Source organism: Vigna angularis, chromosome 1 (assembly GCF_016808095.1).
Source record: "Vigna angularis cultivar LongXiaoDou No.4 chromosome 1, ASM1680809v1, whole genome shotgun sequence".
Lineage (NCBI taxonomy): Eukaryota > Viridiplantae > Streptophyta > Magnoliopsida > Fabales > Fabaceae > Vigna > Vigna angularis.
Window position 1 is genome coordinate 49250119 of NC_068970.1, and position 27938 is coordinate 49278056.

General features: G+C 33.2%; 3 protein-coding genes across 14 annotated transcripts in view; 2 read left to right on the plus strand and 1 right to left on the minus strand.

The window, feature by feature from the left end:
* The first annotated feature begins 9167 nt into the window (after positions 1 to 9167).
* LOC108320955 (threonine--tRNA ligase, mitochondrial 1) lies at positions 9168 to 12698 on the plus strand. Of its 4 annotated transcripts, none has more exons than XR_008246380.1 (5): positions 9168 to 9401; positions 9814 to 9909; positions 9999 to 10219; positions 11191 to 11262; positions 12301 to 12698. XR_008246380.1 is itself a non-coding variant. In XM_052871428.1 (5 exons), exons 1-5 carry the CDS (start codon positions 9183 to 9185, stop codon positions 12312 to 12314), a joined length of 543 nt encoding a protein of 180 aa, XP_052727388.1. In that variant the 5' UTR covers positions 9168 to 9182; the 3' UTR covers positions 12315 to 12698. The 4 variants fall into 4 exon arrangements, 2 of the variants coding, with proteins under 2 accessions (XP_052727388.1, XP_052727387.1); XR_008246381.1 differs by lacking the exon at positions 12301 to 12698 and adding an exon at positions 11809 to 12294; XM_052871428.1 differs by having other exon boundaries at positions 9999 to 10140.
* Positions 12699 to 14629: 1931 nt separating this feature from the next.
* On the minus strand, positions 14630 to 16737 carry LOC108320943 (uncharacterized). The gene is given in 2 exon segments (XM_052871100.1): positions 14630 to 14964; positions 16286 to 16737. A coding segment is annotated over 1 exon segment (282 nt). The 5' UTR covers positions 16587 to 16737; the 3' UTR covers positions 14630 to 14964; positions 16286 to 16304.
* Positions 16738 to 17878: 1141 nt separating this feature from the next.
* Positions 17879 to 27938, plus strand: part of LOC108320951 (outer envelope protein 64, mitochondrial) — a 28833-nt gene continuing 18773 nt past the window's right edge. For 6 of the 9 annotated variants that reach the window (XR_008248606.1, XR_008248608.1, XR_008248607.1 and 3 more), the window contains exons 1-9: positions 17879 to 18273; positions 18803 to 18955; positions 19036 to 19160; positions 22094 to 22219; positions 22567 to 22749; positions 22930 to 23071; positions 26225 to 26393; positions 26612 to 26746; positions 26849 to 27049. Coding sequence is in view for 4 of the 9 variants with exons in the window: in XM_052877077.1 (XP_052733037.1) it covers positions 18029 to 18273; positions 18803 to 18955; positions 19036 to 19160; positions 22094 to 22219; positions 22567 to 22749; positions 22930 to 23071; positions 26225 to 26393; positions 26612 to 26746; positions 26849 to 27049 (1479 nt within the window). In the remaining 5 variants the exon portion in view is untranslated. The remainder of the gene's footprint in view (positions 18274 to 18802; positions 18956 to 19035; positions 19161 to 22093; positions 22220 to 22566; positions 22750 to 22929; positions 23072 to 26224; positions 26394 to 26611; positions 26747 to 26848; positions 27050 to 27938) is intronic. The other 3 variants (XR_008248611.1, XM_052877069.1, XM_052877073.1) reach the window with 1 other exon arrangement.

Here is a 27938-nt window from a genome sequence, read left to right on the forward strand (position 1 = left end):
TTCTAAACCAAAGAAAGCTAATTGGTGTCGTGACAGCTAACACCTTTGAAGATCGTGCAGAAGGGTGTTTGAAACCCTAGGTTTCATCGGTGAGAGGAGGTTTGCTCGGAGAAGAAGGGTTTTTCCTGATATAAATCGGTGAAAAGTGTTTGTTTCCTTGGAGAAGAAAGGTTTTTCCCGATTTTAATCGATGAAAACTGTTTCTTTCATGGGAGAATAAGGGTTTTTCAGATTCAATCAGTGAAAGGAGTTTCTTTTCTTCAAAGAAAGGGGATTTCAATTTCGAATTAGGGTTTTAGATTTAAGGAGGAGTGTTGAATTGTAAATCAAAAATAGATTCAATTACACTTTTCATGTATAAATTTGTAATCTACTTCAAAAATCATAACAGAGTAACTTTTACATTATCTTGTTGAGAGCTTTCTTGTTTCTTTTGTTCTTCACCCTCGTTGCTTTAGATCTCAGCCCTCTCTCTTTTTCTTTTGGTGCTTTTCCCCTCTTTCTCTCTCTAAAACCCTAGAAGTTTAAAAACCAAAAGTAACACTTTATTCATGCATTTTTAGAAGAAACCTTGAAAATTGTGTCGACTTAAGCTTTAAACCTTGCATTCATATAGTTTGCATATTTGTTCTTTTATTTATCCCTTTGTTTTGATTTTTGTAATAGTGGTGTTGGTCTGTTATTGTTCTTCTTTTTTCCATTTAATAAGCATAAGTTATTCATCATAATTGCTTTTTCCCTTACAATGCTCAACCACAGTTCTAACCTGTTTCATGAGCCTTTTCTTGAGCATTCTTTGCAGCTATTCAATCATTCTTTTTGGCAGCAAAAACCATTAGATTTTCAACCATTTTGTGAGCAGCCATCCTTGCATTTGCAACAACAACTATGACACTCACATAGGAACCAATATACTGCACCAGAGCAGGAAAATTTCCAATCATGGCAGCCATAATTTGTGATAAGTGGGAGTAGGGGATTCCATCATCAGATCTTCAAGGAATGGTCATTCAAGTGGCTCAAATGGTAGTTGTTGTCAAAAAGTTGACTAGGAGAGCTGAAGGGGAAAAAGTGGCAACAACTAATGAAGCACCATTGATGGTAGCTGTTGTCTAAGAGTTTCAAACTATTGAGAGCCCAACCACCTCTATAACTAATACAACTATTTAGTACAAGAGTCTATCTATCACTCAAAACAGCACACACACAGAATACTGGACAAAAACAATATATTATTCTGGTAAGCAAGAATACATTGTATAGTACCCAACTCTTAAGGGAGCACTCTCCCTCGACATGAACAACCTCTTACTAAAACAACTAATATCAAAAGCTCCCCTTGACACAAGACCTCCCAGCCTTCTTATAAAGGCCCCCCAAACCAACTAACAACTAATTACTAATTTTTTCCTTTTTCCTGCACCTATTACCCAACCTATCACATTATATCCTATCAGTAACTGCATACTCCAATCCTTTTTTCACTGATTTACATCCTGCTCCAAATTTTATTAATGCTAATTCCTATTTGATTATGAGGGATGATTGTGTTGATGCATCAATTAATATTTCTGAATCTGAATCTTATGAACATAATTATACTGAAACTGATTTTGAAAAGCTAGTTGCTAGTTTTAGGGAGTTGACAATTATTCGTGAGTGTAATAATTTTGTTGTTATCCTTATATCTGATTTGACCATTGCTAGTGCTCAATTAAGTGAACATGTGCATTCTAATGGTGATTTGAGTATTGAACCTCATTCAAAAATTGATTATATTGCTACTGATTTGAACTCTGATTTAAAAGTTGAACCTAAAGTATAATTTAATTTCAAAAATTCTAAAGAGTATTTGCAAAAAGATGAGAAAAGTTGTTGACCATGTTTTGGTGTTGCAGTATGAAATGGATTTTGATGCTGATTTATGTGATCCTGAAATTGATTTCATTATGTTTGATCATATGCATGATGAACCTTTAGAAGTTGTTACTACTCCTTGCTTTGATCATTCTAATATCACAAATTTATCATTTTCCATTGATATAGTTCATATACATGCATCTAGTGTTTTTGATGATTGCATAAATTTAAATGCACTTCTTGATGATGAATCTAATGCTCATGATGATAGCTATGTAGTTTTTGATGATGTGAGAATTGATATGGATGATTTTGAAAATACTTGTACTAATCTACGATTAGAACTTAAACTTAATGTTGTTGAGTCTTTAAACTCTTTAGAAGTGAGCAATAAAAAAATCACTGGTTGTACATGCATTGGGGGAGGTCGTGCTATTTGTGAAGAAATTAGCTTTGCCATATGTTCTGCTTCTAAGTGTTTTGCAAGTGTTGAAATTGAAATTGATTCAAAGGAACAAGAAGCACCTTTGGCGGGTGGTTTTGTTGATCCTAGAGTCATTATGGTGAATGATGTTGTTGATGCAATAGTTGTTATGTTAGAGGATGTAGTTCTATATTTTGTTGATTCCTTTATGCTTGTTGGATGTTAGAACTAATGTTGTTGACTTATTTTCTTAAATGTGTTCTAATTTTCCAAGTGTAGTTCGGGTGAATGAATTAGAGCTAGTAGTTGCTTTTGTGAATGCTTCAAAGGTTTCAAAGGTCATTCCACCATCAACATCTAGTGAAGCAAGAGTTGCTACTTCTAAAGTAGGGTGCCCAAGAAGAGTTCACTATGGAAAAGATCAAGTTGCACATCCTGGTTGAGGATAATAGTATAAAATTGATAAGTCCATTCCTATTTTTTCTTTTTAATAATAAGTTTATATTAGTAGATAACATAACTTTAAGGAGCCTAATAAATATTAGGATAAAGAATATGTTTTTTTTAAAATAAATAAGATAAACAAGTTTTATTTTTCTTTTAGCTTTATAGTTTTAGTTTTATGTCTTTAGTTCCAATTTTGTTTCTGTACATTTTATGGTCTTTGGTGTTCTTTTTCAGTTCTATTTTTGTATAAATTTGTTTCTATTTGTCCTGAACTTGTTTGTCTTTGTTAGTTTACTTGTCTTTGTTTTATGTCTTTGTTTATCTTTGTTAATATAAATCCCAAATCAAAATAATCCTTAGATTCTTGTGAGGGATGGTGAGAATTTAGGAATTTAGAGAACGGGAAAGTGTGTGGTCAGAGGTGAAATTGAAAGAAAGAGAGTCTGAAAAAAAAATCTGGTTGGTCTGAAAAGAGAAGAAAAAGTCTTGAGAAGAGAAACAATGAAAAAGAATGGTCAAGTTTGAGTTGAAAAGAAAGACCTGAAAAAGAGAAAGTGTCAAAATGAGAAAAATAGAAAATATATGTTTGGGTCACTAAGTGGATTTGCATGGAATGCAACATCCAAAAGATTTGAAACAATGAAGTTTGGAGGACCTAATATATGTATTAATGATATATCTTAGCATTTGAATTTTATTTTGACATTTTAAGCATTTATTAATTCATGGTTTGGTTGAATATTGCATTTTAGGCAATGCCTTTTACAGCTAAGTGGGCTGTTACTACCATTAGACACTATGATATAATGGTTGAGTTGTGGGCCACTGATCGGGCTACTAGGAGTGGAGTTTGAACAGCTAGGCAAGCACGACGACTTTGTTAGGAGGTTCGTATACAAGTTGATGTGAATGAACAAATGGAATACATTTCTGAAGAACCTATCTTTCAAGGGTTCAATGACCCAATTGCCCCATCCCCTCCACTTATGGATGAGTATAGTCTGGGAGATACTCAATATGTGCCTTTTGTTCCATCCGTAGGGACATCATCTTCACATGGCTCAAAGCGGGAGGCACCTATGGTCGACATAATGGACGCACAATTTCATAAGTTAACAACACGGTCATGGACATAATGGGATCTAGTAATGCTCATTTTGAGAAAATATCAAACATGACAAAGCGTCAAATGACTGCCATTGAGAAGCGAAATGATATTCTCAATAACCAAGTGGAGATCATGCGTCGCACCCCTACATTCCAATACATGGAGGGCGACATATGGGAGATGTTATATGCAATGAACATATCAGACGATACACTTATGGAGTAGTGTTATGATTTTCTCTATGCAAATCCTAGTTGCACAAAAAGGTTAATGAGAATATGCCCACATCGTAGATTGAATAAGTTGTGTAACATGACGATGAGGTGTAGTTGAGTCCACGTATATATCTTTAATAGTCTTAAGTCCATTTCTATTGTAACATTTTGTGTCTTCCTTGTATTGTAATATGGTATTGTTCCTATTAATATTGAACAATGTTGCATTATTTTTGCTCTTCCTTCAATTGTTGTTATTAATATTATATTGATCTTATGACATTTGTTGTTTTAAATTTTTTGTTTTGTTGAAGTTATTACTTAATGACATCATCATCACATAAAAGGACCCAAAAAAGTCGTAAGGGAAAACAACCAGTGACTACACAGACACTCCTACACATACGAGACCATCTATTGAAGAAGTATTAAATCAACGTCGTTTCGTGAGCGACAATCATCAAACAGAACACTCCGCTACTGATTTCTATACAAGAAATGTTGTGGTTACATAGATTATGAATTTTGAATCATTTGCGACCTCATGTCTATATTTTCATCATTACCTCATCTTTTAAGGAGTAGCAGATTTTGTGAGATTGGAACGACCATTCTATTTAAATTTGATCAAAGTCCTATATTCAAATCTAAAGATCTCAGCAGATGATTATCTTCATAATGAGGTGAACAAAAAGATAATCAAATTAAAACTAGCTGATTGGTTGAATGTTGCTCATCTAAAGTACGAGGGTAAAAAATTATCCTTCGCAAATATACCAGATGACTTCCCCTTTGACCGCGAGATGACATTGGCTACTATGGTAAGACAAGAAATGTAGGGTCAATGTCTAAAAATGGTTGGTTGTTTGAACATTAATAAAGACTTTTGGATTATGTTATCGTGCATATGTTGACTACACGCACTAGAAATTTTGCAAAATTGTTGCAAGAAGATATCTTTATGTTTTGGGCTTAAAGTTAATATATTTATCAATTGGCCTCATCACATCATTCAACATTTGCTTAAATGTAAGGCGAGTGACATACCTCTATCATATGGTGTATTGATCACCTAAATCATGTAACACAGTGGATACATCTTGATGTTGATGGCAATCATCATATTGGAAGCAAACAACATTTTTTAACCAATTCTTTTAGGAAGTTGAACATTCTCAACGTCAATGGTGTTTGGTAGCACGATGTTGGTGATGATGAAGACGAAGAAAAACCACAACATCAAAGTGGTCAACATGACGACCCTGTGCAACATCACCCCTATCCTTCAAATCCTCATATGATGACTCAATGTCGGAGGAGGTACAAAACTTGCAAAACAAAATACAAGATATGTAACAAATGTAGGGGCGTGTTTAACGAATTGAAGATAACTTGGTCAACTTATCTCTAGACATGAACCGACAATTTGCTAACCTCAATTATAATGTTAACTTAATTATGCACAAATTAGATGATTAAGTTGATAATATTTGATAAGTGTATTACATGACATTATGAATTTGCTTTATTATATTACATTAACTTATGTCTCTAATTTGCTACATTACATCAACTTCAATTTTATTTGATTTCACAATTATTTTTTATTCTTTTATTTATTGTTAATGTCACCTTAATGAACTTTAAATCATATGAGTTCTCAAACAATTGACGAATTGGAAAAACCAAATACTGAAACAAGAAGACTATGTGCCATTATAAACTGACAATCACAAGCCATGGAGCGTCAAAATGCACGATTAACAGCCACAACCATTGAAATTGGTACAACTCATTCATCTAATCATACCTTAGAAAAAATTGGTAACTTATTAAAGACTATGAACATTTAAGACGATAACTTATTCAGAGCTGCTTCGAGTTTCTGTCTTCACATCCATTCCAAACAAGACGACGTCTAATAGGGATGTCAATACAATATCGTTTGAAAGGTTGCTTACATGCATAACCAAAGGAACTTCATTTAAACTATGATAAATATAGTTGTACCTTGTTTGATTCGAAAACTTTTTATATAATATAATATTGTAACTTCACTCAATTATTTGTTTTATCATGAATATTCAATTTCACTTCAATAAAAAAAAATTATACCACTTGACAGTAAAATATATTCATAAAATATTATATTTTAAAAATAATTATTTCACTTTACTTAAATACAAATTTTTTTCATTTTAAAAAATAATTTTTTTTCTCCTTATAATAATTTTTACAATTATATATATTATTAATAATTATCATTTTATAGTACTTTCACTATTAAGAGCATTTTGGTAATATTTCGTTTCTATCAATTAAACTATTTTTTTTATCTGTTACATCAGTCAAATTCTACACTAATTTTCACAAATTTTACTTTCAAATCTGTTGTAACTCGTCCCAAAATCCCTTCAAAAAAACAATAACCAACTTACCCTCAAATATCCATCCATTTCATGTTTCTCAACTCTATCTTTCAAAGTGAACTTATCTTTAAGGAGTCTTCTCTTAAGATAATAGATTTGAGGGAATAAATAGATGTATTTGGAAGAGGTAAAGTTTCTGTCTTTATTTTTAATAAATTTGAAAGTAAAAGTGAAAAGATTTAAAAGGAAGCAATTTTATGACAAAAAAAATAAAATTTTCATAAATTAAAATATAGTATTATTAATTTTTTATAATTATATATATATATATATATAAAAACCAGAACCGGTTTCCTAACCTCGTAATCAAAGCTTTCTCATGTAATAGAATCGATTATGTTTAATAGAACGGATTCGAGAATCAATTCTTAAGCCATCATCTCTTCAAGAAGCCACCATCTCTAGTTCTGCCAGCGAAGGTCATTCCTTGCTCTACCAAACGTACATGAGACATATACGGTGACCATGCCTAGTGAGGGTAGAGGTTGTTCGGAAGACGCTGGTTTGGGAGCAAATTTGACTTGGGACATGACTAAGGATGACAAAAAAATTTGCGTCCGCGGATATCCGCAGATAAAATATGCGATGGGTAGTTACTATCCGCGAATATTCCGCTTCTAAGATGCAAGTATTATACTATCTGATCCACGGGTACCCGTTACCTGCAAAAAATAATAATAAAAATTTAATTTATATTTTTAAAAATTAATTTTTTTTATTACTCTAGAAACTTTAATAATAGTGGTTTAGGGTTCTAATGACTAGGGCCTTGGGTCATCAAGTTCCTTTCAATTACTTTTTTTTACAAAATGAAAACAACACCCGTTAGGTCTCGCAGAAGCCACATCACCATTACGCACATCCTCTCAAGTTCTTCCATTCTCTCGAGCATCTCTTTTTCGCAATTTCATTGTGCGCGAACCACAACTTCGTCTTCCTCTCAAGTTTTCATCACCACAGAACCTCCATTTCATTAACATAATCTCCATTTCCATTATAACCACTAGTACAAAAATCACGTACAACGTCGAATATTTTGGACTTTTAACGGCGAATTCGAGAACAATGTCATATTAGGAGACGTTAAATTGACGTCGAATTTAAAAAATTCGACGTTAACGTCCAATTTTGTCAATATACGACGTTAACGTCCAATTTTGTCAGTATACGACGTTAACTTAATGTCGAATTTTCTTAATATACGACGTTAATCATTTTTTTTGTTTTTTTAATTAATTGTGATCCTTTTTTAGAACTTTACGAGACCTGAAAAATAGAAAAACAATAAATTTCAGTTTTTGGTATTTTATAAAGCAAGAACTATGAACGTAGTATCAACAACAAACAACAATAACCAACAACAAACAAGTTCAATCAAACAGCAACAACAAACAAGTTCACCAAAAAAACAATAAAAAAGTTCAACAAATAAGTTCTTCAAAACGAAAACGAAAACTAACCTTCAAAAGATGAGTTTGTCGGAATAAAGTGTCGTCACCAATGACAAAGAAAGCAGAATGCGTCTATGAAGAACAAAAGCACAAAAATAATCGGTCAAAACAAACGAAAATCATACATAAAATGTATTTGTATCAAATGAATGAAAGATTACATGTGATGGTCGTCAAACTTCGTTCGAGAAAAGTTTGAGAAGAGAAGAGGGTGTCACGCGCTAAGATAAAGTGAATGAATTTTCAATCTCCCATTCAAATTTTTATTGAATTCACTAACCTTTTGACGTCTAACGCTGGGGCATTCGACGTTTTATATCCTTTTACGTCGAATTACAATTCTAAACTACGTTTAATAATTGCATTTATTTACAAAAATGTCACCGGTCATTTTTAACGTTGGCTATTTAGTGGTTGGACGTTAAACGTGTGACAATATACGTTGTTTTTGTACTAGTGAACCTAGCCTCTATTCGAAGCCTTTCCACTTTCTATTCACATATCTTTGAATGACAACATCTTCCGTTAGGGTTTTTCATCCTTTTTTCATCTTTTTCCTCCATTTTAACTGATTAAACCTACTTTTGCATCGATTAAAAGTATTTCCACCGATCAATCTCTTGTTTCCACCAATTAATCGGTCTAGATTAGGGTTCTTCTAGATTTTAGGATTTTTCACTCTTCATTTTTTATTTTACATTCTCCTTCGAATTTTTACCATTCTGCTGCGTTATTCTTTGTTGGAAAAAACTTCGAGAAGACATTTAAAGTATATTTTTTAAATATTTGCAGATTAAAAATGAGTATTCAACAGATACCCATGAGTTAAAAAAATCTACAAATTATTTTATATAAATATCCAGTAAATAGTAGAACGAATTATAGATAAATTTTTTACATGGAGATCGGGTTGGAGATAAATATTGTTCGTACCCAACCCGATATTATTTGTACCCATTCCGTTTGCAGATAGATATTAACCCGTTGCTACTGCAAAGAAAGGGATATTATTTTCACTAAATTCCCCATTTTAGTGATGGAACGAGGAAACTATTAGGCAAATCCACTTTCTCACCCTCTTGCCAATTTCTAGAAACGAACAACGTGACACTTGTAAATCCGTATCTCCAAATCTCAGTAGATGAGTGGAGGAGAACAGACATCTTAGAAAGAAGATCAAAAATGATTCTTTGACACGGCTAAAGAAATTGACACTCATTTGACACGGGTGGGGCCCAATTTTTCTGAATGTCATTAAGGGCAAAGTTGTCATTTACGGTGCGTGAAAAGTTTATTGAAAGTTTTCGTTCCTTTCATAGTCGACCCTTTCATCTTGGAAGAGGAAGTCTAGGGTTAGGGTTGAGAGAGAGCGAGAAAGAAAAGAAAAAAGGAGAACTCCATGGCTGCCACAGGCTGGACGTGATCGGTGATCAGAAGAGTTGGAATCGGCAAAGTGCGAAGCATCAGGTTTGTCCCCTTTCTATTCCTTTCTTGTTTTGTCATCATTTCTCTATCTTTCGTTTTCTTTTTGATTCATTTTCGAAAACCCTAGAGTAAAGGGGCAAGGGCGTGAGATAGAGAGTTTTCTTTTTGATTCAGTTTCGAAAACACCAAATGCTCTACTACAGGCACATTCCTCCAATTCGCCCTTGATTCCTCTCTGCATCATATCCTCTAATTTGCTTATGTTGGCAGTTTCATTTTGTGTATGACAGCACTCATTTCTTCTCTTCATCTTTATGTTGATATGGGTGAAGGGTTTTCACTCGCATCTACACACTCCATTTTTTATTTTCATAATGTTTTATTATTTTCTGTGGAATGTGACATTTGAAAGCTTTTCTATCTTTGTGCTTATATTCTGTGTAAAACCTTGCAGTTGTTGAATGAAGGGGATGGGGCATTCTATGGACCAAAGATAGACATCAGTGTATCTGATGCATTAATTAAGAAATTTCAGTGTGCAACTTTGCAGGTTTGCCACGCTCAGATAGATTTGTGTTCACATGATTTAGTTTTGGATAACTTGTCATGTAATAGCTAGGTGAATGTGGTTACTTGCAGCTTAACTTCCAGCTTCCTGATCGTTTGAAGTTGGAATTCTCTGCTGAGGATGAAGCCAAAATTGAGAGACCTGTAATGATACATAGAGCAATTCTAGGATCTGTTGAACACATGTTTGCCATACTTTTAGAGCACTACAAGGGTAAATGGCCTTTCTGGCTCAATCCTCTTCAAGTAATTGTATGTCTTGTGTTTGGAAAATCACTATCTTATGCACTACAGTTAAGCAACTCTGAATTTTATGCTTTATTCTTTGATATATTTGCTTATACCTATTAAATGATACAAATGTTGTACTGACATATCTTGTGGCAGCACCTGTATTTTTTTCATGCCTGTAAATTAATTGTCTAGTACTCTCATAATTGGCTTTTCCTTGTTTATTTCTGAGCTTTTCTGTATCATGTTGAAACCGTTGAAGCAGTTTGATTTTGTTACTAAATTTTGTTCAGTCCATCTCATACATTTTTAAATAAACTTCCAGCTGTAATCTGATCACAAAGTTCGAGCAATCTCCTTGAATAGTTGAATATCTTAGAGTGTGTTCGGTTTTTCAGAATTCTTTCTATTTTTTGCAAAACGATCATTAAAATTCCACCTTGTACAATATTTTGGAAATAGGAAACAGGGAAATATATCATATTTGTAATCATTAGCAAAGGCAGGAAACATTTCTTAAATCAAACAGGCTATTGACTTTTTATTATCTGTTTGTAATTTGTTAGGATACTTGTACTGCTATATATATCTTTCTACTTTTACAAAAGGCTCATTAAAATTCCACCTTGTACAATATTTTGGAAATAGGAAACAGGGAAAAATATCATATTTGAAATTACTAGATTTTGTACCTTGTACGATACCAAAGTGTATGTATTATTCTATTGTAATATTTTAAAAGCTGTTACTTGTAATGAATTTTATTCAAGTTGTTATATATTTGGAACCTTAAGTAGAGTATTCTAATTCATTTAAATGCAACTAAACTAGTTTAGTCTCCGAAATGACTTGGTATCAGTTTTATAACTTATTATATCAAACAACTTTAATAGTCGTTTTGTGTCTTTTAATATTTGGGGATTTTATTTTTTATGAAAATTTTTGTATACTAAATGTTTAGTAAATCTGTAATTGAAAGCTGTTTCTTAATTGAAGAGAAATGTCTTTAAATTGAAGTTGTGACATTTTGCAGGTACGAGAAGCACAATTAGCTCAGTACAAGTACATGTTGGTTGTCGGAGAGGAGGAAGCAAATACTGGACAGGTTCTTCATTTTTCCCTTATCATAAATAATCCTTTTCTTTTTCTCTGTTGACATATCATCATGCATTTCATATTTATTTGACCTAGGGTTGCTAACAACTGTAAACACAGTTATTAATGAATTTCTCACACTTGGATAATTATGTTTGGATTAATTAGAAGTGTATAAAATGAAGAAGTATCTTCACTTTTATGTCTTAAGTATATACAATAAATATTCTCTTGGTAAATGGTTTATATTTGTGAATTTTTCCCTTCCATTTGTGAATAACAACTTAGGAATTGAAATTTGAAAAAGGGGAGAAACACTCTTAAGAATTCAAGAGCGTCATATCAAGGGAGAATATTAAGTTGGATACTGGAGTGGCTTTAGCGTTAATAGAATGTGCGTATAGATTTTTGTGGGTGGTGAAATTGAAGAGGGTTGAAAGTATTGGAAGTATCATGTGGGTGTTAGTGTTTTAATTTGTGGATTGGAAATTGGAAGTATATATGCTGTGTTGTTTTAATTGATTCTAGTTACATGTGTTGTGATTCTTTTTAACAGGTTGTATGGCCATCTGAAGTTGTCGTGATAGATTTACTCTGCTTTCATAAAGTAGGAACAACTAAAATAAGTTATAGAAATTTATTGGTTGCTCTAAGTGTACTAATTTTCGTGTTTCCATCATGCTTGATGATATGAAGTGCTTTATTGGAAGTTAATTGTTCTCCACAAGCACATAACCATTGGGAATGGTCACATATCAACCAAGTAACAATATAGAAATATTTATCCTTTAGCTACAATTATAACTAAGGTGGTTGTATCTTGATTGATACCGCATGCATTTTTAATCTTTTAGGCACACCAATAAGGAGGAAATTTAAAGAGATGTACATTTATTGGAAAGATGGATAGGATACTTAGTAGGATAAACAATTACATTCAAGCACAGATTTTTAAAGAGGCTAATGCAGTTTTAACAAAGAATTATTGTGGTGTTATATATTTTTTGAACTTTTTTTATCACTTTGAATATACTCCCCGTATGTGCAGGTTTTTGCAAGTGATATTGATTGCCGAAGTGATGAACTAGTATGTCTATCAATACTAATTGTTACCAAAATCCTCCAACACGTTCCGTTGATGACATCCTTAGCAAATTGATTTCACCTGTTTACAACGACAAACATGAAAGCAGTGGATCAAACAAGAACAATTAAAAGTAAAACAAATTGAGGACTTTCATAATTTGTTGATTTGTATTTCAATTTTATCCTTGTCATTTTTGAATATTGTGCGTGGTTACACGACTTTGTTATGTAGTACAATTAGTGAAGTACTAAAGTTGGTTTCATGAATGTGTTGTTGCATTAAGTGGTAATGTCATGTATGTTATGTTCTAAGTTTTATATGATGTTGTGATATAAAAAAAATTGACAAATTCGTATAGTAAATGGTTAAAGATGTTATATATTAAAGTGGTTTTGTACAACTGACGAAATGATTAATAACGAAATAAATTGCACCCAATGTTGCAGTTGAATAACTCTTAAACCATAGCACAACGAAGTACAATGATTAAAGCAAATAATTATGAACATCCTGCAAAAATCAAAGATAAATGGCACAAGTAAGTGAAAAACTGATTTCACAAGCATTGGTCCAGTAAGTGGTTATGTCTTAAGTGTTATGTGGTTATTTGTTAAGGTAGTTATGTACAAATAAATAATAATAAAGTAGTTAAATTCAATATCAATGATCACATTTATTAGTGCAGTAAGTACTTATGTACTCATGCCTAAGTGGTATTTTACTCAATTGTTTACGAACAACAAATGTTGTGGTTTTTGAGGTTAGATTTCATCAAATATATTAGTGCAGTATATGGTTATCTGCTGAATCCTATGTGGTTATTTTTTAAAGAGGTTTTGTACAACAATAAAAGTGGTTAAATTCAATATCAATGATCACATTTTTTTGGTGTAGTAAGTGGTTATATAATAGGTGTTATGTGGTTTTACACTCAATTTCTTATGAACAACAAATGTTGTGGTTTTTGAGGTTAGATTTCATCAAATATATTGGTGCAGTATGTGGTTATCTACTAAGTCTTACGTGGTTATTTGTGAAAAAAGTTCTGTACAACAATAAAAGTGGTTAAATTCAATATCAATGATCACATTTTTTTGGTGTAGTAAGTGGTTATATAATAGGTGTTATGTGGTTTTACACTCAATTTCTTATGAACAACAAATGTTGTGGTTTTTGAGGTTAGATTTCATCAAATATATTGGTGCAGAATATGGTTATCTACTAAATCTTATGTGGTTATTTTTGAAAAAGGTTATGTACAACAATAATAGTGGTTAAATTCAATAACAATGATCACATTTCTTTGGTGCAGTAAATTGTTATATGTTAGGTCTTATGTGGTTTTATATTCAATTGCTTATGAACAATAAATGTTATGGTTTTTGAGGTTAGATTTCATCAAATATATTGGTGCAGTATGTGGTTATCTACTAAGTCGTATGTAGTGATTTCTGAAAGAGGTTATGTACAACAATAAAAGTGGTTAAATTCAATAACAATAATCACATTTCTTTGGTGCAGTAAATTTTTATATATTAGGTCTTGTGTGGTTTTATACTCAATTGCTTATGAACAACAAATGTTGTGATTTTTGAGGTTAGATTTCATCAAATATATTGGTGCAGTATATGGTTATCTGCTCAATCCAATGTGGTTATTTTTCAAAGAGGTTTTGTACAACAATAAAAGTGGTTAAATTCAATATCAATGATCACATTTTTTTGGTGTAGTAAGTGGTTATATAATAGGTGTTATGTGGTTTTACACTCAATTTCTTATGAACAACAAATGTTGTGGTTTTTGAGGTTAGATTTCATCAAATATATTGGTGCAGTATGTGGTTATTTTTGAAAAAGGTTTTGTACAACAATAATAGTGGTTAAATTCAATAACAATGATCACATTGCTTTGGTGCAGTAAATTGTTATATATTAGGTCTTATGTGGTTTTATATTCAATTGTTTATGAACAATAAATGTTATGGTTTTTGAGGTTAGATTTCATCAAATATATTGGTGCAGTATGTGGTTATCTACTAAGTCGTATGTGGTGATTTCTGAAAGAGGTTCTATACAACAATATAAGTAGTTAAATTCAATATCAATGATCGCATTTCTTTGGTGCAAACATTGTCCCACCATCCTTATTTCATCATATCTGTCAAATATCACCAAGATGAAATTCATTACCATGAATCATTATCACCTTATCTTGCAAATGTAAGGACTATTATATGGTTGGCATCCAAACTTTTATATATAACCAAACTTATATTTTAAACCATGAAACATTTTATATTGAATCATTATATTCATAAACATTAAACAATACAACATATTCTTCATTACACAAACTAAACAACCTGAAAACCAATAACATAAATTGTATCCTAATAAATCATATTTCATGGACATTGTGTTCAATATGTATATCAATCAAGTCATGTTGACCTTCTATTACAATTTCTTCCCCATCTTTAGTGTATTCAACTTGTTCATGTTCTCCTACTTCATGATTTCATCATTGCCTATAACATCCCACATTTCTTCATTACCCTACTTCGAAGAACATTTTCTTTCTTTGTGTCTGACAAACCATCTGTTGTCGCAAAAGTTGTAATTGTTCCTCCAATAACATTACTCTTGTTAAATATTACAGTTAAAAGCCTCTTATCATAAATCATATTCAAATAAACATATACATAAATAATACAAATCGTTGTGTAATCAAATAAAAATGATTAGTTAACGTACCGTGTAACGTTCCTATATTTGGATGTTACCAAATTGCAGCAAAAATTAAAAAGTTTGCATCAATATGTACAATCTGTTATGTCTCAAATATGTAAATCAATTAATATTTTAAACAATATGATCATTTTGACTATTTTAGCATAACATTTAAAGTTTGTCAGTAATTCTATTATACACTAATCAACATAGAACATCACAATTATACCATATAACTCCGTAAAACCATACTAGCATAGCATATAATAACATCATGATCCATTCTCACATAATAACCTTTAATTTCTAGCATTTCATTTAATAGATGCATTCTTTTGGTGCTGCTATGTTGGTCTTATTTATTATGGTCGTTACTAATGGAGCTAGTGCTAGTTTGTAGGTGCGCTAGTTTGGATGGAGATGCTAATCGGCTAGTTTATTTTATTGTGCCACCTGAAAGCAGTTTATTTAATATGAACCTGGTGTAGCACATTGGCAGGAGAATTCTCAAGCTCCCTTCCAAAAATGATTCCAGAAGAAACATTTGCTGCAAATTTAAGTTTCTTCTCCAAAAGAAATGAAGGCATAATTAATAGACCACAATAGCTTTTGCCAGCCTTAGCAAAACCTTACCATGGATCTTCGTGTAGAAGAAAAGATAAAACATGGTTGGTAGGAGGACACAGTCTATAAAAAAGTAGTCAAATCTTACACACCAAGTAAAATCATTAACAATAACTGTTATGCTTATAATCATATTAACAAAAACCCAGTACCAATATTCTCCAAAACTTTAATGATGACATTTGAAATTCTATATCCCATAAACTACGGTAAAACCCAGAAAAAAGGGCAATGTAGGCTTGCAATTCTAATGAGCACATCCACTACAAGCAACTAATCAGACTCATTATATAATAGAGACCAACAAAGTACTTTTTTTTTCATGGCCATGTGTCAACATTTTACTTTTGTAACATAAAAAGACAATCGTGGAATATTTCAAGACATGAAAAATGAAAGAACCATATAACAGTGGAGCTTTCTCAGTCATTCTATCCGCATCCAAAACTTTATTCAAATTCACAATACATTACAACAACAATAAACTATATATTACAACAACAATAAACTGAAGAACTCGATTAAATATGTGTGCAACTAATAATCAAAGTAAATATTAAGCACAATGAAACTGAGGCGAAAAAAAAACTAACATTTTTCTCAAGAAGAGTGTTAGCCCCTGCACGCGGGGCTATCATCAAAATTCTTCAATGGATATTTCGCCGTCACCATGCCGACCTCGAAGACGATATCGTCGTCGGAGGATCGGATTCCGGTGATCGACCACCACTTGAAGAATGCGCGAACCCTAATTCCGTCAAGTTCCGCAATTTACCCCTACACGATTTTCCAAGAGAGGGTGTCGGAGTAGGTGGCAACGAAGTTGTCCGCCGGGAGCTTGATTTTGCACGCGCCACTGAGCTTGACGGTAAACTCCCCGCTAGTCCGGTTCATGGCATATCCCAGGACGGTGGTGGCGGGAAGAAGACTGGAGGGTAAGTCGTAGCTGACGAGTTACATGTGAGCCTGCGAAAGCGTGATTTTTGGCGTTTTAAGGTTAGGTTTTTGGAACGAATTGGCCACGAGATTAAGAAGCAGAGCGAGTACGCACAAGATTTTGGGAGCGAAACCTTCACACCTATAAAAAACCTTCACAATCGCCGATTGAACAAGCTTTTTTAAATGGAAATCGAAGGCGCCAATGAAAAACGATGGAAAACAATACGCCAGAGAAAACAAACCTAAATGGCCTAAATGGGATGTTCGAACGAACCTCGAAAGAAAACTTACCCAAATTTTGGTCTTTCCCCTTTTACCCTTACTCAATCTGCAAGTTTTTTTAGAAAACGCTGACGTGGAGCGTGTCAAAATGAATGTGAGCTCCACATCAGCGTGTCAATGTATTACCACCCAAAGAAGATAGTAAAAAAAAATGAAAATTTATTAAACTTTAGAAATTATTTGATGGATTGTTAATTTTTTTAATAAAATTAATTAACTAAAATTTTTAAAATTTTATTAATAATTATTTATAATATAATAACAAAGAATAAACATTTATTTGTTTAATTAATTATGAGATAATTTTTAAATATAAGTTATTATAAATGTGAGAAAAAATAACTGTTTCTCCTTCTCTTCGCATGAACGAGCATAAAGATGAAAATGTATTCTTTTTTTATTGTTTTTTACCATTTTTCTAGATCGATTTCGAACTATCATTTCAAATCTGTCCTGTAAAATTTCGGTCGTAGGAAACAAACACACCACGAACTTTAGGTGAAATGTTTTGACATGTAGGCACAAAAGTAGAAATTTTTTCTTGGTACTTGTTTAATACCTACATTTATATAATTTATCTTGGTCTTGATATTAAATTTTTTAAATCAGTATCAATTTGTTCCTCTTTGACACATTCAACGTGATAACAAAATCAGACATCAGAAATAAAATGAAACTAACTTAAAAAGTTAAAAGACGTATCAAAATCAGACATAAGAAATAAAATGAAACTAATTTAAAATTAAAAGACGTAATTGAAAATTTTAATAGCATACGGATTAAATCAAATCAATCATATAAATATAAGAAAAAAAAAGTAGTTTAACCAAACAAAATTCCGTTATATAAAAGTAAAAATAAAGCTGTAAAAAATAGGAATACAGAAAAAATTATTGGTGTTCAAATTTATAAATGACAATTCAAATAAATATAAATAAAATTAAATAAAGCCCCATAAATTACAGAAAAGAAAATCTGGCGATCCCATATAGGCCGTAAGAGTTCTGTTTTAGTTTCTCCTTTTCTTTCTTATGCTCAAGAGCCTTCTACACTAAAACCCACCCAAAACCCACTATTCTAATCACCTTTTGAACACTCCATTTCTCTGCTTGATCATGTCACAATCACTGAAGCTAATCAAGGAACATGCCTCCAACCCCAAATTCTGGTTGATCATCGGAGTAGGAGTTGCCGGGATTGCGGTTCTGGTGGAGACACGGCGTAGAACACGGCGGAATAAAACACACAAACAAGACTTTGGTGCTTTTGTTGAGCGCTTTGAGATACTTCCCTTTCCCCAGCTTCCTCCTCCTGCTGCCAAACAATCGCTCTCTGCTCTAACGTTTGCCATAAACGAAACGTTCGTTCTTTTCAACCTCCCCCCAATTTTTTCGAGTTTTTCTTCAGTTTGATTATAAAAGTTGACATTTTTGTTAATTATCCACGTTTTTCTTTAATGGGGTTGAGAGAAAATTTTCTGATGTTATGTCATGCAAGGTCTGTGATATCATGACATTTGATTTGCAATAAAGGACATTGTTGTTAGTCTCAGGCTCTGGTTATGTTTTAGCGTTCGTTTGAGTAAAAGGTTTACATTTTTTGTTTTTGGTTTTTACTTTCCTGGTGTCAAAAAAAGTATTTGCTTAAAGGTTTGAGGTTTGGGATATGATGTTTGGGAAATACTTTCTAAAATTTGTTGAATTTTACATAATTTCGAGTGAAACTTATTCGATATGAAGTATGCATTACCGAATTTTGTAATTTCTTATAAAATTCAATCAATAATAGATAGAGTATTTAAGGAGTGTAAGATAATATCATTTGGTGTGATATTGTTGTGGTTTCTGATTTAAATGATATTTTGGGCTTGTATTTGTTGGGGTTGGCAGGTTTGATGTTAAAGGTTATGTGACGGGGTTTGGAAATCCTACGTGGAAGAGTACACACAAGGCAGCGGAGAAAACTGCAGTTGTGGTGACTGCTCTGCTCAAGAGTGGAGCCACTTGTGTTGGCAAGACTGTTGTGGACGAATTCTCTTTTGGGTGATGAGTCCTTTAGAAGTCCTTTAGCTTCGTTTAGTAAACTGAAACAATTTGATATACTTAAGCCATTGTTATGTCAGGATTTCTGGTGAGAACAAGTATTATGGAACTCCAACTAATCCTCGGATGCCATCATGTACACCAGGAGGGTCTTCTTGTGGTTCAGCAGTGGCAGTTGCTGCAGGGCTTGTGGACTTTGCCGTTGGTAAGTTTATGTGTTACCCATAATAACTTGAAATTCTATTTTTTATGCGTAATGGTACTTTTAAATTATTTTAGTCATTTGAGAATATGTCATTTTCAATCTAGCAATCCGCCCTTTGTCTTGCTTTGGTGATTCTTCTGCAATTGTGTTTTTTGAATGTTATCCTATTAAGTTATAAAAAAACCAACCAAGCCTTTAGCCATTAGGTGTGTATGCAGCACCACAATATTCTATCATAAATCATGTTGATAACAAACTTTTTTAATCGACCCTCTAAAATATTCTTAACAGTTTCTTTCCTAGCTTTTTTTTGAGTTGTTTTTAGCGCTAGCGATTAGGCTACCTGCTATCTGATTTATTTTCCTTAATGGGGCTTCTACAGCTTGTCCACATGTGTCCAAACTCCAAACTAGCTAAGGTGAGTTTCTATCGTCTTTTCTATGTTAGGTGCTACCTTGACATTTTTTCCAATGCATTTGTACCAAACCTTATCTTGTCTGGTGGTATGTCCCTCATCCTAGTCAACATTCTCATCTTTTCTACATTGAGTTTATTCTCTTTTTCAAGGTTTTAAACTCGTGAGTCTACTTACACCTGTGGGAACTCGATAGACTCTCGTAAGAGTCTTCTTCATGCGGAAAAAATGTAATACCTATATAGATGTTAAAATTTCAGCAACTGAATAGCAACAAAAAAAATAGCAAATAAAACTCTAAAGTCCAAACAACAACCTAGTCCCAGCATAGATGTTTTGTGGCATTGAAAACGTGGGAAGAGAATTCCCAAAACACATAAAGAACAAAACATAAAAGGAAGAAAGATTTCCAACATAGGAGGCCAAAAACAGAGAATAAAAGTGGGGAGCATGAAGAGCTTACCTCTTTGTAGACATAGTGGCCAAATTGCAGAGGAGAAGGAAATGATCTAAAGGCTCAAAATGCAGTCCCAACTTGAGCACTCAAAATTTCACGCAATTATGAGTATAGCACAATGCTTTTGATAGCGTCACATAGGAGAATCAAGGTGGGGAGGAGTGCAAAAACAAAGCAAAAGAAAAAAGAGGGCAAAATCAAAGCAAAGAAAAAAGAGGGAAGAATATTTTTATCGCAGTTCCTTTTGGAGCTCCAAATTTGCAACTAAATGATGTTCCCTGGTGTTCAATTGATAAAGAAGTTTATTTTACTCAAATGGACTCGCTGGCTCAATAGTAATCGCATGAGTCAGCTCAAGTTTGTCTGAGTCAGCATGAGTCTACATTGAAACCAAGTCACACGATTTAACTTGCAGCCATTCTCAAGACTTAGACTTATTTAGTTTGCGAGTTAATTCAAGAGTTTGATAACCATGCTTTTTTAACTTTTTACTTCCAAACATTTTCTTCATTCAATATCATCACCAGTTTTGCAGTTGTAGTAAATTTTTCCTTTGAGCTAAAGTAGTTCTATTGTTTGGTCACATAACATAAAAAACACTCATCCATTTCATGTACCCTGCTTGAATCCTATAATTTATTTACATCTTCCTTTATTCTTAGTTTTTCTATTTGTTGAACCGCAAGTACTTAAAGTATAAGACCTTCAGTGTTTTTTTGGTGTATTTCTTTGAATTTACTATTATTCTGTTAACTTGTTCTATTAAATAAAATTAGTTTCTTCCCTATGTTTCTATGGTACCAAGTACCAATTTTGTAAAAGTTAAAGTTATATCACACAATGTTTTGATAGGAACCCATAATTGAAAAGAGAAAGAAGAGTAATATTCTTCATTGACTAGACATAAAAGAACACAAAATAGGAGAGCACTCTCTCCTCCAAGGGTTTCCCCTTCACAAAGAGTTAAAGCTCAAACTACAAAATTATCATCTCCCCTCCAAGGGACTGATTGGTCTAATTGGTCTAATTATATAGACCAACTCCCAACGGACAGCACTGCTTCCACTTATTTTTCCATTCGTTCCTTCCTTTATTCACTGCTCCCTTTTACTTTTCCTTCTACAATAAAACTTTCCTATCCTATCATTCCTTCTATAATACCTATTCCACTCTTCCTCATTATTTACATGCCTAACAGTTTCAAATATTTGGAATTCTTGCATTTTCAATTTGAACTTGCGAAGATTACCATTGTTTCTTCACTTGGTTAATGAGAGAACTGGGGGATGATTCAATTTATATATTCATTATTTCTTCTTCTTAATGCTGATTTATTTAATTAGGTTTATAGTAATTTCTTTTTTGTATGCTGTAGTTTCTCATGTAAAACCAATGCTAACCACACACATTATTTAAGGAGTGTCCTCATTCTAGTCTAGTTCCTTAAACCTATTATAGTTCTTATTGCAGTAGTGAGCTGAGTAGGGGCTTGATGATGTTTTGAAAATGAAGTTATTTTTCATGGTGATTATTAGAAAGTGAGTTTAAGTCTAACTTATTCTCACAAAATTTACTTGTAAGATGGGAATTTTACACCACACTCTCTCACGCTGAGGCATTGGCATCTCTTGTGTGGGATTAGATATTCAAGAGTTGTCATATAACGAGTGGCATGATAGGCATAACTAACCTCACTAGGATAGGCTCTGATATCATATTAGAAAGTGAATTTAAGCTTAGCTTATCTTCACAAAATCAGCTAATGAGATGAAGAGTACACCCCACTTATAAATTATAATCTGACCTTATCTTTAGTTAACATGAGATCTCTAATAGTGATCCATAGCATAATAGTTGCATAAGTTTTGTGATTTCAAGTCTTAGTTCGTTTTTGTGGTATTTTCATTATATTATAGCTAGATGGCATGCTAAGCATGATCTTTTTTATTTTATCTAGGATAGACATAATTCGCACATGGAATTGTATTGAGGCCTTGAAAACTTGTTACTTGATTTTACATAACTATATATTTAACATGGAAGATTATTGTGTCTTGGCAGGTACTGATACTGTAGGATGTGTGAGGGTTCCAGCAGCACTCTGTGGTATTTTTGGTTTTCGACCATCCCATGGGGCTGTATCCACCATTGGAGTTCTTCCAAATGCACAAAGCTTAGACACTATTGGTAAGATTCATAAGTTTTTTTGTTGCCATGATTTTAATCAATACTTGACCATCAGTTATATGTGTTAACACTTGAGATTTTGTCATTTTGCTAACGTGGCTAACTTTAAGGAAATAGCATAGAGCAATTAGATTAAAGACTCAGACAATATATAGTTAGTAGTGCTTTGTAAAGTTGTACAATATAAGAACGATTAAACATGTTAATGGTCTTGATTTGCATCCGGAGTTGAAAATATGATTTAGTAAGAAATCACCACATCATGAGGTGAATGGGATTTCATTTTTTAATACATTAGTCTATGTTACTAAGATTTTTTATTACTCTATTGTTTAATTGATTTGTAGGACTGTTTGCTTGTGATCCATCTGTCCTACATCGTGTTGGACATGTTTTACTTCAATTGAGTTCAGTGGAGACCAAAAGGTCCAGGCGAATAATATTTGCTGATGATCTTTCTCAGTTATCCACAATTCCTACACAGAGGACAATACATGTTATTGGTAAAGCTATTAAGAATATGTCTGGGTGTAAGTTTCTTGATCTTTGAAGACCACTTGTTCCTCCTTTCATATTAGTAACTAGTAAATTGATTATTAAAATACTAGTTTTCTATAAGAACAAAGTTTAGCACTAGACTGAATCACAAAAAGAAGAGAAAATTGTGGAAATTATGTTATGACGTGTTTTTAGTCTATTTGGTTTTTCAGATCAGAATCCAAAGCATTTGAATATCTGTCAGTACATTGAATCTAAGGTGCCCAGTCTAAGGCTTCATGAGCAATCAACACACCAGCAAAATGAAACATCTATATTGAAAACTCTCTCTTCTGTTATGCTTTTATTACAAGGGTATTCCTTTTTAAGTTTGGAAGTTTTTCGTTTGATTTATTATAGTATATCACCTTGTGCTGTATGCTTTTCTATTAAAAATTTATTACGAAAGAGAATGGAGTTGTATGAGTAAGCATTGGATGATTCTCTAAATGGATTACAAATATAAAAGAAAACATGGTATAATGAAACTCGCCAATCTGGGTAGCAGGAATTGGGAGTACACTAAAATAAAGACAATCGAAACTCAAGAGATTGTGTAAATTGTGTATAGTTCTTCATTCAATTTTAGTGGTTCTCATGCAGACAAGCACACATACAATTCAAGGTATAGGCAATAGTAGAGAATCAGAAAATATAATATGAAACTATATGAAATTGTATTGATACTATATATGTGAAATGCAAAAAGAGAGGATGTCTTCTACCCCAGAGCAATGCTCCTACAAAGGGATAAATCTCTACTCACAAACAACCTGATATTCTCTTCCCCTTTTTTTACTCCCTAACGGACCCCTATAACAGAAATGCACACCCCCACTCACATTTCCTTCTCTCTCTCTCTCTGCCACATCAACATTCTATCCTTTGTGCCTATTTTTCCTCAAATAGACCCTCCAAATTTTGGGCCTATTCTCTTGACTTGTATTCTGCTCCCCTAAGCCTAAAATATTCTCCATGGGCCTATCAGGTTCTTTATTTAGAAACTTGAGAAGTTTCAGTGTTGAAAATATAATCGAAAAGTTGTCAACTCAATAAGCTTGTAGAAAATTCTACTTTTTTAGCAAGGATTTCATTCACTTGGTTGTTTTAAGTGTCTTAGATTCCTATTCTTTTGCTAATATGAATATCATTGTGTATATATGCCTTTTGGACAACATACTATGGGTAGGCCATGCCTAGAATATTTTCTTAAACAATTTAATGTTGGGAAAGATAACAAAAGAATATCTTTCCTCTCACACAAGTGAGGTTCTCTTCCTTCAAATCTCTCTGTTTTAGTTTGTACAAATATATATATATATATGTATGAAACCAATAAAAGGATTTGGCTTTTATAGCCTAGGTGCTAATGAGTGAGCCTTATATTAAGGGGAGCTTTTATTCATTTCTTTACTATAGCTTTCCTTCAAACTCTCCCATATTTCCATTTTTCTTATTTACTATTTATTTATTTCCTTATTTTTTATTTTGCACCAAAGAAGGAAACTCAACGTATTTTTTGTTTTCAATTTTTACTTGGCCATTTGTGAGGACTTGGTCATCTATATTAGTTGTTATCATTAGTATGAATTTTCTCAAGTTGCAATTGCTTGGATTCCAATATATCATGTATTCCACTGATATATTGTACATTGATATGTTTTGATCTGAGGTGAAAGCTCAAATTTTTTACTATCATAATGCTCAATGTAATTTTATCGTCCATTCCATAACTCGTGATGCAAGATCTGTAATAGTTTTTTGTATATTCCAAAATGCTGAAGTCCTACATTGCCTACTTAACTCTATTTTCGAGGGTTTATATACCTACACACTCCTATACCTTCAAAGTGAAAAGCAAGAGTTGTGGAATTAGTGTGCAAGAAGTTGAGGCATGAGATTGGGCCCCCTTGGGCTTTTCAAGTAGTTTGCCAATTTCTCCCATGCGTGTGCTATAAGGAGGTTGTTGTCCTTTTTACCATTTGTTTTGTTTAACATTTTCTTTTTACCTTTCATTAATATGTATCCTTATCTAGGTTTTTTGGTTTTTTACTATATGACTGTTGGGCTGTCCTTAGTTCCCGTGTTCCCGAGATACTTATGTCCCACAATTTCCTCATAATCATCGTGCCATAACATCCATGTTCCCATGGACATTACTTGTATCTTACAATGTTACTCTGTGATTTCTGTAATGTTACTTCTTTCATGTTAGTTGGGAGCGTATGACCTTGATGGTCACGTTCATGTACTTTACAAATATGAGAGTCACCTCTTCTAAATTACACTTTCGCTTACTCTTCTTCTCCAGTGTTAGGTTTTTGTGTGCTCTTACTAGTTTTGAGTCTCATGCGAAGATCCTGTTTTATCCTAGGGCTTGTGCAACATATTGTTGATAAGACTTTAAGGGCAGTGCTCAACATCTTAGGAAGATGTCATGTTCGTGTTCTTAATATTATTTTTTTACAATGTTATGGATTTATGGCTGGCAATATGGACATCTAAACCAACTCTGCATCCAAGAAGTGCAACGCAAACAATCTTTGCCAAACCTTTTCCAGACATTTCAAAAACTAAAGTCTTCGCTTTCAAAACTCGTGATGATGGTAGTAATTTGTCTCTACTTTGTTAGACATGTACGATGTTGCTTTCACTATTACCACATCAAAACCCGATGCTAGTATATCTGGAAAGGACACTAAAGACCGGTCACTTACAAATAAGGTATGTCTACATGTTTTGTCTAGCACACTTTAAGGAAAGAAAAGCTATTGGGACTCTTATTCTCAAATACATTATCAAAATTGTGGTCATACAGATTTGTTATATGAAATTACTATTGTTGGGAGATGATCAAAGATAAAGACATCATAATACAGATCAACGAATATAACAAATTTCTTGAAGATATTAAAGCAAAAATATTATCCTACCTGATAAATTCGGTTTGGGATTGCTGCTAGAAAAGCTCGGAAAAGGTATGATAAAAAAAACTAATCACAAGAAGTAAAATAAACTTATTTTTCTCATCCTAATGCATCTAACTCCACTTTCAAGAAGAAGGGAACTTGTTTTGTCTGTGGAAAGCTTGGTTATCATGTACCTCAGTGCAAGCATAGAGCCAAGGAGGACAATCCTCTTAAGGAAAATTGAGCTGAAGGGGAAGATACAATTGTTATGGTCTTTTTGAAGCATATATTGTGACTAATGTGAGCAAATGGATGGTAGTTCTGGGGGATACCAGACACTTTTGTGCAAACAAGAATGTTTTTTTTTACCTCCTACACTAGTGTGAGTGATGTTGAAGAACAAGTGTAGAATATTAAATCTCTTTGTATTAGTTCTGTTTTCTCAATATACATAAAACATCTCTGCAGTTTGAGAAATATACAGTTTCAGCTCAATGTCTCTGTCTTCCCTATAGTTTAATTGGCTTTAAATCTATTTTACATGTTTTTGTCTCCTCAGGTATGAATTTAAGACCAATCATGAAGAATGGGTTAAATCACTCAAATTCAAGTTAGGTCGTGGTGTGCCTGATCATGTTATTGCAGCCATTAGTACTCTATATGATAATATAAAAGCATTGTATAAAGTCAGGACTGAAATGCGAGGAGCTTTCCAAAGTCTATTAAAGGTAGTAGTATTTTTCTTACTCTTGTTTCTTTTGTAGATTTTCTAAGGCGGTGAACTTTCATTTAAATTATTAGATTATATTTGTGGCTGACTTGAAGATAGATGAGCAAGTAATTTACTTTAATTCTTATAGTGAAGTAGCTCAATTAATTTTAGCATGTGCACTGTATGCTTGAATACTGCCCTATTATCTTCTGGTATTGATTGATTGTTCCCCAGGATGATGGAATATTAGTTATCCCTACTGTAGCAGACAACCTATTAAAGCTTAATACAACTATAGGTTTTTCTTCGGAGTTCCACGACAGAACATTTGCAGTATCGAGCATTGCTAGTGTATCTGGATGTTGTCAGGTAATCTGACAACTTTTAGATTCGGTGGTAATATTTTTTTTTTATTATTCATTGTACTGTAATTTTCTTTGGCTTATATATAAGCTCTTACATTATGTGCAGGTTACAATTCCATTAGGATATCATGATGGTTGTTGTGTGTCTGTTTCATTCGTCTCTTTTCATGGAGCTGATAAATTTCTTTTGGATACGGTCTTGGATATTTATTCAACTCTTCGAGAACGAGTTAGTGTTGATTCTGATTTGTTGTCATTACCTGATATTAGTGGCAACAGGGAAACTTCTGAACTTTTAAAAGAGAAGGTTAGATTTCACTGAGCAATTACTCTAGGTCACATATTATTTCTCAAAAAGTTTGTTGGTTTATTTATTTGGTTAATCTCATGATTTGAAGTTGGATGCTGCCAAACTTGGTCTTTGTGTTTCAAATTGAAATGTTTGAGTTTTTTTGATAATCTTAGAAGTGAGTTTTAGATTCAACAAAATCTTATAAAATTGGTTTACATGACGAGATTCGCATTCTGTTAGGAATCTGGGTAAGAATCCTAACTCACTCACTCTCTAACACACACCAGTAAACACAAGTCAAGAATTGAGTAAAAGTTGTATTGTATCACAGCCAAAGAATCAAGAATACAATCTATAGTCCAAGAGCTTAACCTCCTTCACCAAGTTCAAAACCGGTCAACCCAAATGAGTGTAGTAACTAACTAACTGAAACTACAAAAGAGGTCCCTTATATAGACCTTTTCCCGCCCCTCTTAACTGTTCAGCAGTTAAGTATTCTTTCTCACTTTCCTACTCTCTTCCTTCTTTCATACACCCTCCATGTCCTAACATTACTCCCCCCCTGAAAATCAACCTTGTCCCCAAGGTTGAACTCAGGAAACTGTTCCTGCATTGTCCTGTCTTTCCAAGTGGCATTATCCGCCCCTCCTTCTTGCCATTCCACCAATACTTGCTCCCTCCGGTCCTCCCCTTGCTGTTGGATTCGTCTGTCTAGGACCTTGGTCGGCCAGCAAGATGGTCCATCCATTTGCAAATCCGCTGGCAAATCTTTCTCCACGTTTCTCGGCCCTATGGCCAGTTTCAGCTGGATACATGAAAAACAGGGTGGATCCTTGCAGTCTCTAGTAGTAACAACCTGAATGCCACCTCTCCTACCTTCTGGATGACCTTGAACGGCCCATAA